Source organism: Pteropus medius, unplaced genomic scaffold (genome assembly GCF_902729225.1).
Source record: "Pteropus medius unplaced genomic scaffold, Ma_sr-lr_union100, whole genome shotgun sequence".
NCBI classification, from domain to species: Eukaryota; Metazoa; Chordata; class Mammalia; order Chiroptera; family Pteropodidae; genus Pteropus; species Pteropus medius.
This window is the reverse complement of record NW_024348082.1, coordinates 1,325,138-1,337,356: the sequence shown is the minus strand read 5'-3', so window position 1 is coordinate 1,337,356 and position 12,219 is coordinate 1,325,138. Positions and strand designations below refer to the sequence as shown.

General features: G+C 37.3%; 1 protein-coding gene across 1 annotated transcript in view; it reads right to left on the bottom strand.

The window, feature by feature from the left end:
- CRYBG3 (crystallin beta-gamma domain containing 3) overlaps positions 1-12,219 on the bottom strand; it is a 98,012-nt gene that overhangs the window by 55,371 nt on the left and 30,422 nt on the right. The window contains exons 4-7 of the mRNA XM_039879100.1: positions 5,547-11,703; positions 4,186-4,230; positions 3,827-3,942; positions 2,726-2,873 (exon numbers count right to left, since the gene is read on the bottom strand). Of these exons, the coding sequence (XP_039735034.1) occupies positions 2,726-2,873; positions 3,827-3,942; positions 4,186-4,230; positions 5,547-11,703 (6,466 nt within the window). The remainder of the gene's footprint in view (positions 1-2,725; positions 2,874-3,826; positions 3,943-4,185; positions 4,231-5,546; positions 11,704-12,219) is intronic.

The following is a 12,219-nucleotide window of genomic DNA, read 5'->3' as shown; positions in this document are numbered from 1 at the left end:
TGAGGTACTGTAACAGAATACATAACTAAGTGTCTCACACAAAGAAGTTTCCTCTGCATTGTGTTATACAAACAATGTTTGGGTGGTGTACTTTAAAAGGGAAAAAGCTAAGAGGCATTAGAGTCTACTACAACACGGAAGAAAATAGCGTAATGGAAAAAGCATGACAATGTCTAAAAAATGGAAAATAAACAAAAATAAGAATGCTTATGTTCTCAAATACCTTTCTTAGAGGACCATTTTTCTTCCTCTAGTTGACTGAAGGATTTCACTGATAAGTTCTAGCTTTTTCATGGTGGCTACTCACAGAAATAATGTGTTTCACAATACTTGTATGTCCAAGGCAGTAAACACTAGCAACTGAAAGGAGCTTTATAGTAGCCTAGCAACAATCAATAGTTTACTCTTAGTAGAGAAAAGTTTATATGGCTTCCTCCAAGACTTTTCTAGCCATGATATATTTTACAAACATATCATGGCAAAATTTGCAAGCTTAGACTATTAAAGCAATTAGCAGAAAGAGAGGCAAAGATACAGGAGACAAACAGGGTGGGAATGAATTATAGTTAACAAAAACAATAAGAAAATCTATTTGTCTCCACCTTACATAAAATAACTTAAGTTACTGATCTAACAATGGATCTCTCTCTTTTCAGCTCATTAATGAGGTCACAAACCTAAGTAAACTCTGACCATAAGAAAAATGTCATTCTTTTAAAAAAATATTAAATGCACAGTAAACACAGTAATTTGCAATATTTGTTTGTTTTATCTGAGAAAAGAAGGCATCCCCCAATTATTTCCACGGAGGCAAAGATGTCCCTAGAGCACAATCCACAATTGCTGATAACTGATGGTATCTTCTGTATCTAGTCACAGCAAAATGAAGACATAATACAAGTATTATCTTGAAAAGAACATTTTGACCAGAGCAACTAAAAGATGATGAAACAAGATAAATTGTAGGCTTAGGTGAATTTGGAATGGCCACCATGAAAGTGAAGCTATCAACAGCCAGATTTTGACAAGGTTGCAAAAAGGAAGTAGTGTGATGTTTGATTCTTACTTTGTAAAATATCAGAACAATGCTAATGCCTTTTCCATTCAATGCTCAATAGTTTTATTTTCCTTCCTCACTAAAAGTTGCTCGCTGTTTAAGATATGTGAGTACTAACACTGCAATTTAAAAAACAACTCCAAAACACACAATGAAAGAGGAAAAAATGCAAACATGGTTTATTATTTCTTGTAATATATTCTAAGCAAATGGCGGATGTGCAAACATCCATTTATATACCCATGCTTGACAGAATGAGTTTTTTTGCCTGATTTTATTGTGTTTTGATCTCAAGGGTGGGCGGTGAGGTGGCTGCTCTTTACAGTATCTTATTCATTGTACTTCCTCCCTAGGCCTGGCGTGGTGCCGGACATTCACAAGGAAGGGGCAAAACCACAAGTTATTTAAATCTTAGATGATTCCACTTACAAACTAATTATTCATTTCAAGGAATTTCTAGTGTTAGCTAATTAAGGGAGTACTGTAAAGGAACATGGCCTTCTACAATGTGGCCAGCAATCTCCTTGCAGTGCCACCAATATTCACCTCCTGTTTCCTCTTTCAAGATTCCAATCAGGTGCCACCTCCTCCAGGTGAGGCACCTCTTTTCTGCACACCCTTAGGGCCATGCAGAGCACTTCTCACATCATGTGGTCATGTGACACAGCTGTCTGTCCCCTAGACTTTAAGCGATCTGAAGAAAGAAGCCCACTCCAGCTGGTATTTCTATTCCCAGTGCCTATCACAGAATTGGGTCCAAAGTAGACACAAATATGTATTAGATAGATTTGTTACAGTTTTGCAGTAAGTATTAATTCACATAAAATACATGTAGACATCCCTTTATGAGTTTTTCTGTATGCTATCTTTAATTTTTCTATATGCTATCGACAACTATCAAAGTTTAAAAATATCAATCCAATTTTTATGTTTTAAGCAAATAAATGAAACCTCATAATTGAAAAAAATATATCCATGACTGTCAAAGTAATTGCAAAACTGATGTGCTATGTTACTGCTGAAGGAACTCTTTTAATACATGAGAGAATTCTCTCCTTATCTGACATCTGTCCTTATCACTAATTTACCCCTCTAAACCATCACAGTATTTCCCACAAAATATTTTTTAAGACTGAAAGACTATCCTCATTTGTTATTAAATATTTTCTAAACAGAAAATTAAGGAAAGCAACACACCTTCCATTCCTCTTCCCATCTTTCCTTCTCTAATTTCTCCTAACACTTATACCTACCTCTCCATCCCTCCCTTTCTCTCTCTCTCTCTTTTTCACACACAGCCTTCACTAAGGAGTACAAATCTACACTAGAAAAATATATATTTGGAAATATTTACTATTTTCCTAAAGATGCCTGGATGGCATACTCCTATTATTTAAAAAAAAACTACACACACACACACACCACACACATACATACATGCATATATATGTAACAATTTATGGGCCAGATTATTACAGGTAATATTTTAAATTAACATTCATTTAATGCTTTATATGTATAAAGTGAGTTTATCATTAACGTGAAATGAAGATTAATAAAATTAGCACAAATATTAACAACCATTTATAAACATTGCTAGACCAAAGTATAGCTTTACAACATGACAAAACAAAATAAAAAATAGAAGAAAAGCAACAGTTCTGTTACCTTTAAGACTCGTCTGATAGAACCCAATACAAAGTTTCTTTGTGGATGCTTTCTGTTCTGAAGGACCCAGTCACGACTTAACACTTTTTCCCCTTCTTCCAACACACATTTCTGACCTTGGAAATGTGGTTTCTCATATAAAATCCAGCTGAACAAATATAAAAGCATGACCAGTTGTAATTAATTTTCTAAGAAATGAGGCATAAAACAAATGATAGTAAGTCACAGTCATCTTATTTATTTACATTTTAAAATCTGGGCTATTTTCCACTATTAGCATATAATCCTATTTTTGAAATGATGATGTATCCTAATTTCAGTATAGAGAAATAGTATAAGAGAGAATAAAAGTGCACACAACTTTCCATCTATGGCTATGCCTATATTTATGTATAGATGCACTTTACAGATATTGTATACACAAAGCTATACATTTATATTAAAAACAATAGCTTAACAATTACAAATTCAACTTCTACCCTAATTTTCCTGTCACTGGATAATAGAGCACATGTGTCTCATTTTGTTACATGAAGACAGCACTACACCATACTGGTTACGATATAAATACTGACCAGTGTGTAACCAAAATATTAGGCAAAGAAATTCTGCGTCCAGCATGTCCATGGACACGGTCCATAAGGACAAATGAGGTTTTCCCTCATTTTTGCATCATACAAAGAATCCTTCACTTCTTGAGCATATTAGCTACACGAATAACTTTAAGTATGTGGCCATCACATTCCTTGGCATCTCACAAATTTTGAACTTATTTCCAAAGCTATGCTTCATTCAACTGAAGCCTTCAGCTCAACTTGCCAAATTTGTCCTGCTAATAATGCAATTACACAATGGTATTGGTTGTATATATTAGGTCTTGCTACTTACTGCTGTCTTTAAGCACTAAAAAAAAAGCCTGTATTTTCTGCCACAGTAAATAAAAGGGACAAGTCATAAAGCACTAATAATGTTGCAAGATATTCTGTCAAAAACTAGAGGAAAGGGAATGTGACTTTAATAAAAAATAGAAAAGCATGAACGGCAAGAAAACATATTTAATTTGGGAGAAAAAGTGCTATAAAATTTTAAGAGCTCTCTTACCAGCCTCTCACAACTTTCACCAGGATCCCATTCGGAAAGGACCATGATGTAGCATCACGAACATTACAATAGACTTCTTGCTTATATTTACTTCTATGGAGATCATAGATAACCATCTGCAACATACAGAAAGTAGGCACAATAACTAATTTTAAGAATGCATTTAAAAGTCTAGAAAGTCCTAGAATATAGAAAATAAAATCTCCTATATATTTAAAAGTAAACATTACTTTAGATGTTATATCTTTGAGTAAAATTATCCTTTTCTAAGTCAGTTAAAAGTATTTACACTCCCCAAATGTAAAAGTAACCATACTTTTCGTATTGTAGCTTAGTCTACGTAAGAAATTTATGCTTACCTTCCCAGGTCTTGGGTTATGCTTCAGAGTTTGTCTATCGATATTCTGAAATAATAGAAGAAGCACCAAGCCGTAAGAAACATCAACTGAAAGACGTACAGTTCACTTCTTTTGCAGACACAGAGCCAATATATCACATATGTGCAAGATGTACCTCCAAGTACCACAATGAATACAAAGCTCAATATAAAGTGAAATAATGTGTTGTCTCTACTCTCAAGAATGTTACAGCTTGGAAGGCAGAAATGGATGATCACATACCCATGACTCTTCTAAGTGGGAGATAACAAGTTAAACCCACAGGAAAAATACAAACAAAATGCCAGGTTATGGAAATTAAGGGAAATGGCACTGGCACAGAGGTGAGGTAATGGTAGAGAGAGATTCATAAGAGGCTTGTCTGAAGAAGCGATATGGAGAAGACCTCGAAAACCAGGATTTCAATAAGTGAAAACTGTGACAGGTTGGGGTGGCGGTAATAAGGAAAGAAATTCCCAGAAGGGAACCATCTCGAGAAAAAGTATGGTGGTAGGAAACACAGGATGTGTAATCAGAGCATGAGGCGGCAAGGTTGGACAAACAGCATTTGAGGGCCATGTGATACAGGGTGAAGAGGTTCCACTCGATTTGGTAGGCAATGAGGAACCGTTAGAAATACATTTCTTCAAATCTCATCATTTCTTTTAAATGACTTAGCCTTACAAGCTATTGGTTGGTATTCAAGTATCACTTTTTGCTCCTCAGGCTTTTCCAGGCAAAGATGCAGGCCTTGGGAATCTTAAAGTTCCATAATCTTGAGAATGCCAGAAAGGAAAAGGCCCACATTCAGTGGATATTATACATTAGACAGTTATACATTTCAAAGTCAAAGAAAAATGTAACTGAATTTCAAAACATTTTCCGACTATAATGTTTTCAGCTCTTTCTCTTTGAATTAGGCTGTTTATTGTCCTGCTCTGCATGAATAACATGAGCAACTACAGTGAGGTTGTTGTCAAGCAAACACTTAAAATATTTTTAAATATTTAAATTATTTTCATGACACATAAGCTCAACGGAAAGTATCAATTTTCTCACATACAGTACCCTGAGAGATTCAGAATGTTGTCACTTTAGTTTAAAAACTAAATAAAGCAAAGAACTGGAACATAATTTCCTTTCTGCCTTTAAATTTTTACTTAATTTTTTCTCAATGTAACAGTTCAGCCAAAATACACGAATTATAATACACTTCAAAGAATAAAGTAACCTCTGATACTTTTTAAGTCTTTACACGACCTCGAAATATTTTCTTAATAAGCTTTTAGATCATTTTATGATCCAAAGCACTACTTCACTAGTTAATAATCAAAATATCTTACCTCTGTGAAGGAGCTTAATCTGCCTGAGTGGTCTTGAGCACGGAAATATTTTGACACTGGTTCCTGCAAAGTGCCACCAAATCTGGCTCCTTTTTCTGAGGAATGGGTTTTGGAAGTCTGCAAATATTGATGATAAGCACTCTTTAAAGAAGAATGTAGTTTAGAAGTAAGGTCAGATTTTTGTAGAAATGAGGTCTTTTCTGTCCACAGACCAATTTGCAGATTGGAGGTAGTAGGTTCATTTGACTTTACATATACATTCTTAGAAATTCCAGTCCTTTCCTGCTCATCATCAGGGTAAAATGTGATGGATGGATCTGGCAGCTTGAAAGTAACAGTTTCCCTCCTCCTAGCTCTCAGACTTCCTTTATGCAAAGATCCATCTTCTTCCTCCTCCCCCTCCTCTTCCCCTAACTCCTTCCTGTCGTCTTCACCAAAATTCATCTTTAGACGCTCTGATACGGACTGGAGAAGTGATAAAACAGAAGAGGGCTGGTGTATACTCTCTCTAGATTTTGTGGAGCCATGATGACCAGGTGAGACTTCGCCGGACAGAACATCTTCCTGAGAGCTGTCATCCTCATAGATGGGAGACAAAGCTAAAGGATAAATTTTGTACCTTTTGGCCTCCACCGATAAGAACATTTCTGGACTATCACTATCAACCGTCTCACCTAATTTGGTTTCCTTTTCAAAATGATGGACCAGGTCAGTTCTACTCTCGGATCTTTCACAGGCGACAACAGGCATGCTGTTGGTGGACGTATCAGTGAACAAGAGAGAGTGTGTTCTTCTTACTTCTGCAGTAGCATACCTGTCCTCATCTTGAAGGGGTTCTTCATATAATATAGTAAAAGAAGAATTTTCTTGTTCATCCTGAGAAAGGAAGGCCAATTTAGATTCTTTTTCATTGCTATAATCGCCTAGAACTCTTGTTTTGTTACCTACTGCAGTAACAGATGGTCTTTTGTCCAGCTTTCCTATGGTATCTGCAGGTTGAAAATCTAGCATTGCTAAGGCTGGGTAGCCTTCATAATCCTTACTTAATGTAGGTGATTCATATCCCCTGAAATATGAAGCTAGTCTATTGTCATGTGCTATCAAACCTTCTTGTATTTCAGTGGGTTCTTCCTCCATTTCTCCAATACTCCCTTCAGCGGCATATCCTTGGGGTGCTTTTTCAGTTTCAAATATGGGAGGCATGGCCTCTGCCTGTGTTATGGGCGATTCCAGTCCTGTTTCATATGTTTTCCCCACATTTACCACCACAGGTGACACTTGGTGTTTCCTGACAGTTCCATCAGAATCTTCTGGGAATGTTCTTTCCATTTCTATCATAGAGGGCATGGACACAATCGTTCCAATCGTCTCTTTCGTGTCCCTCCTGGATGCCTTTTCCGTTTCTGAGGAGGCAGGGGCTGCCTTCTTGTGTGTTTCTTTCACTTCCAATGCAAAAGGTATCATTTCAGTTTTCCTAATAACCCCCTCGTCATCTGTTTGGTAAGCGTTTTCCATTTCCAACATAGGTCTCTCAGTCTTTTCAGTAATCCCCTCAGCATCTTTATAGTAGGTATTTACCACTTCTAAAATAATGGGCATCACCTCAGTTTTGTCCATATCTCCTTCAGCATCCTTTTGGGAAACACCTTCGATTTCTACCACAGCAGGAAGCACTTCAGCCTTTTCAGTAATCCCCTCAACATCTTTTTGGTAGATATTTTCCCTTTCTGACACAATTGATGTCATTCCAGCCTTGCCAACATCACCTTCAGCATGCTTTTGGTAAATATTTTCCATTTCTAATGTAGTGGGTATCATTTCAGTCTTTCCAGTAACTCCCTCAGCATCTTTTCGGTAGATATTTTTCACTTCTGACATAACAGGTATCGTGTCGGTTTTGCCAAAATCCCTTTCGGTATCCCCCATCTTATAAGCCTTTTCCATTCCTAAAATGGCAGGCAATCCCTCGGTTTTTTCGATATATCTCTCAGCATCCATTTGGTATACTTCTCGCATTTTAAAATTGTCAGCTGTTAGCTCAGTTTTTGTGATAGTCAATTTATCATCCTTTTTATGTATTCCTCCCATTTCTGACACAGGAAGGACTGCCTCATTTTTCATAATATTCAATTGAGCATGCTTTTTGTTTGTTTTTCCCGTTTCTAACATGGAAGGTATAAGTTCAATTTTTCCTATATTTACTTCAGTATCCTTTTTGTGTATTTTCCCTACTTCTGACATTGCCAGGGGTGTGCTTCTATTACTGTGTCCTGGCAAGCTTTTTTCAGATACACACACAAGACTATCGGACAAACTGCTTTTGGATGTCCCAGGTACATGGATGTCATCGTTTGTAGATGGAGGCCAACTGAAATTTAATACAAGAGTTCTGGTATCCTCTGTCCCAGTTTTGTGATTATCCACGCATTCTATTTCCACTTTCTGTTTAGAGTCCTCTTTGAGAAATAAATATGTTTTTACCCTATCATCTAATCCTTTATGGGACGTGTCTTCAGCTAATAAAATAGTATCCGATTCTTGCAAGTTTATATCATCAGACTGTCCAGCTGTATTTCCAGCAAATGGGGGGTTTTGGTAGGGAACAATTTCTCTTCCTTTAATTGACTCTGTGTCACTAATTAAGTTACTTACAGAGAAGAATCCACTTAATTCTTTATTTTCACTATTTTCACATGTGCTTTGATTTACTGCCTGTTCTGACTCCAAGAACTCCCTTCCTATGTCACGAGGCTTAACAGTATCACTGTTCAGAATTTTTGAAGTATTAGCCTGAAGGTCAGAATCCCAGGTACCCTCAGTATCTTCAAAAGCGTCATTTGTTACACTTTCTCGGGCTGAATTAATAGTCTCATTGACTAATTCCCTAGCTTGATCTTCTAACAAACAAGATATATCCATTCTATCAGAATCAAAAAGGACAACTCTCTCACCAGCTGTAGGTGAAGCACAGGCCTCGTCCTCCCCTTGGGCTCCGAACATACTTTCCATGACCTGGTCTTCCAAATGCTCTGTCAGTTGGATCCCTGTCAGTGTCACTTCTGATGGTTTTTTTTCAGGGATGTCTTCTTTCAGGGTACCAGGATTCATTATGCCATCTACGGCTATACGCTCTTGGCAGGTATCAACTATGTGTCTGGATTTTAGTTCTTCCCTGACAGAATTAAAAATCTCACCAATCAATGCATCAGCTTTTTTAAGTAAACCACTTTTGAGGTCCAAAAGTTGGTCATGTGCTCTCTTCCTTGCTTCTATATGCTCAGTAGATGCTTCAGAACACTGCTGGCTTGAGCTGTTAACTGACGCTGGAGCCCCAGCAACTGCTCCAGTCTCTGCTTCCATGGGATTGTCAAACTGGGCAGCAGTTGGGAAGTCAAGAGATGCCTTCCCAGTAGAAATCTCAAAATGTTCCTGAAATGGGGTCACTTCCTCTCCTGTTGGGACAGATATTTCAAATTCCAAATAAGAGCTATTAGGGTTAGTTAAGGAGGCCCCTTCATGTGTGACATCTCTGGTAATTTTTACAGAACTAAAATTATTTGGGGGATTATGTGAACTTGTAACCATGCTGACTTCTTCAACGCTAATAGAGGAAGACACGCTATCAACACCATCACTTAGGAAAGGACTGTGCTCTTTTTTTCTGTGAGATGAGGCTTTCTTTTCTGATCTCAGCACAGAAGGAACATTAAGAAAGCTTGGATTCTCACATGCGAAAGCATTTTTTTCCAAATTGTTATCAAAATCTGAAAAAGGCAAATTTACTTTTGTGCTATCAGTTTCTTGTAATTTGGGGCAAGCAATAATTAAGCTGAATTCTGTCATTTCTGAGAAATCAGAAATCTTTTTAGTCCCACAAATATCTGAAGGTTGATAAATCACACAACTGTTTTCTTCACAATTCTGTGCCATTTGCCTGGTAACCTTTTCATCATTAATAGGAGATAAAATCCCAGATGTATTACTTTTGGGAAAAGCAGAAGGACAACCTAAGGCTTCCACTTCTGTTTCCTGTATACCTTGATATTTGGAGACAGAAGGAGAAACCTCAGCTTGGTAATCCTCTTGAAGTACAGCATCTGAATATTTCTCTTTACTCTCATCATGATCCATCAATTTAAAACTGCTGTCTTGTTCAACCTCTACAGAAGTTAATTCTGATAAAACAGGCTTTGCTGGCACATCTGTAATTTTGAATGGAGAAGAAATTTTATCCTGAGAAATGTCTCTAGGCTCTGTTTGGGAAACAGACAACTTGCAGAGGGCTACAGTTTTTCCTCTTCCAGAATTTGACTCAACAGGAACAGTGTTCTGATCACCAACTTCAACTTTTGATAAAACTTCAGCAACATTATCAATTTTGGTTTCCAAGGAAAGAGACTCAGACTTCTCTATAGCGTTCTTCCTTGCTTTAGCATTTGAAAGCATTAACTCTGCTTTATTAGGGTTTTGAGATGATACGGAACTGTGGTCCTCAGAAAGGCTTTCAGACTCAAATTTTGAGTCTGCTCCAGTTAAGTGAGTATCACTGGCTTCAAGATCTAGTGGAATCTGGCATTTTTCACTATGAAGAAGAGCTTCCTCAGATTCAAGAGTTGCAGATGCATGATCAAGGTGAAGGCAAGCTGGAAGACTCTTCCTGTCTACAGCCTCAACATGATTCACCACATTTTCTTCTTGACACTTAATAGGCCGACTAGAAATTCCAACAATGTTGACATCCCCAGTTTCAATGAGCATGGAAGAACCCTCATTCTTTAAAACAGGAATATCCAACCTGCTCAGCATGCCAACTCCAGAAACAAAGGTAGGAGATGAAGCATTGAAATTTGATTTTGTGTAGTCAACGTTAAGAGATGTTCTGGCATCAGGTGGTACTTCAGCTCGGTGCAGACTCTCCGAGTCAAGAAGAGATTCTGAAATGTGACTTCTATGAAGTTCAAAAGTCAGTTCAGGGGTTATTTTGTTTTCTAAGCATGCTACAACTGTTGAATCACTGATACATTTTACAGCGGCAGAGCCCTTTTGATTAATTCTGAGAATGTGAGGCATTTTGCCATGTGAACCAAAATCAAGCTTTTTGGCTTCTGTTATAAACAACTGGTCAGTATCTTTGGGTAATGAATCACTTCTATCTTCTGAAGCTTTTACATGACCTGAAATTGTGGGTTCACCAACTGAGGCACTTTCTGTTTCTTGTCTGATTTCCATAACAGCCAATTTTTTCTGTAAATCTTGGGCAGACAACCTATTTCCTTCATTTACAAGTTCTGTGTCTGTCACAGCATGTTTCTGTAGAGCAATGGTGCTGGTGTGATTGGCAGCCTGCTTTGATGAGTTATCTACGATATGCTTGTCAGAACACTTACTCTCTGGCAACTGCAGATCTTCATGCCTAACTGATTTATTTGGACTTGACAAATCTGTACTTTCCTGTTTGGTAGTGTCACTGCCATGAGAGTTACTATAAGAAAAGTCAGAAATAGCAGGGCTCTCAGGCTCAACCTGCTCTTCTGTTTGCACTAGTGTCCCATCTCTCACCGCAGAGCTGTTTTCTTTTACTGTAGTTTCTGTTGTAGTTATCCTCTGAAAGTCTGGCCTACAAGGAACAATGCTACAGTTACTTCCTGTAAACAATGTGAGGCATTCCAAATTTTGGTCAGTCTGAGGAACTGGTACACAACTTAAATGGTGCTGCGAGTCACATTCTCCAACAGTAGAGTTGGGGTTAGTCACAGAAGACGGAGATGACCTACTTCTCCCAGGTCCCCCAGGAACATTTTTATTTAAAACATCCTTAGAATAAACAATATTCGGCACTTTGGGGTCATTTGTCAGATGGCTTTCTGTGTTGAGATTTATTCTGCTACTATCATAGTCTTCTAATGGGCCTCCAAGCATATGTCCTTTCAGAGACACATCTGTGCTAGATGATGATGAAGATGGCGGAATCCCAGCCTCACTCTCACTCCCAGGGCCAATATGTGTGCTTGTACTAGAGTCAGAACTTTCATTCTCTCTGTCCAAGGGAGTCGCAGTTTCTAATATGGTCTGTTGCTTCAAATATTTCCTAATTTGTCTGGGGCCTCGATACCTTGCATATGTTACTGAAGGCCTCTCTGGTTTGTCATCCGTTTGTCTGTAAAAAGAAACAGCATGAGAATATCAGGAAATATAATTAGTTACACTTAACAGTAATCTCAAACTGTGGTGGAGTATATCTCATAATAGGGAAGGCTTTTATCTTTTCTATGTAAAGAAAAGCTGCAAAATCAGCATGTTCTTTTTTTTTCAAATCACAATAAAGCTCTGACAGTAGAGATTCTCATGATGGATAAAATCTGTTGAAAATATAAGGATTATAAAACTTCAAAGGATTTATAAATTACAAAGAAGCATGCATTAACGTATGGAAAAACCTAAAAAACATTACACAACTGGTGTACTCAAAGGCTTTATAGATATTAAAAAGGAAATTTGCATTTTCAACTATAAAAACAATTATAAAGCTGTTTATTATTTTTAATTAAGTGAAGATGAAATCATTGACAATGCCTTTTAAATATACTTCAAAATATAGCTAATAACGTCTAAATTTTGAAAACTGTGTTAATCGTGATCAGTAGTGATCAAAATGTTTGTTACTATAGCAATA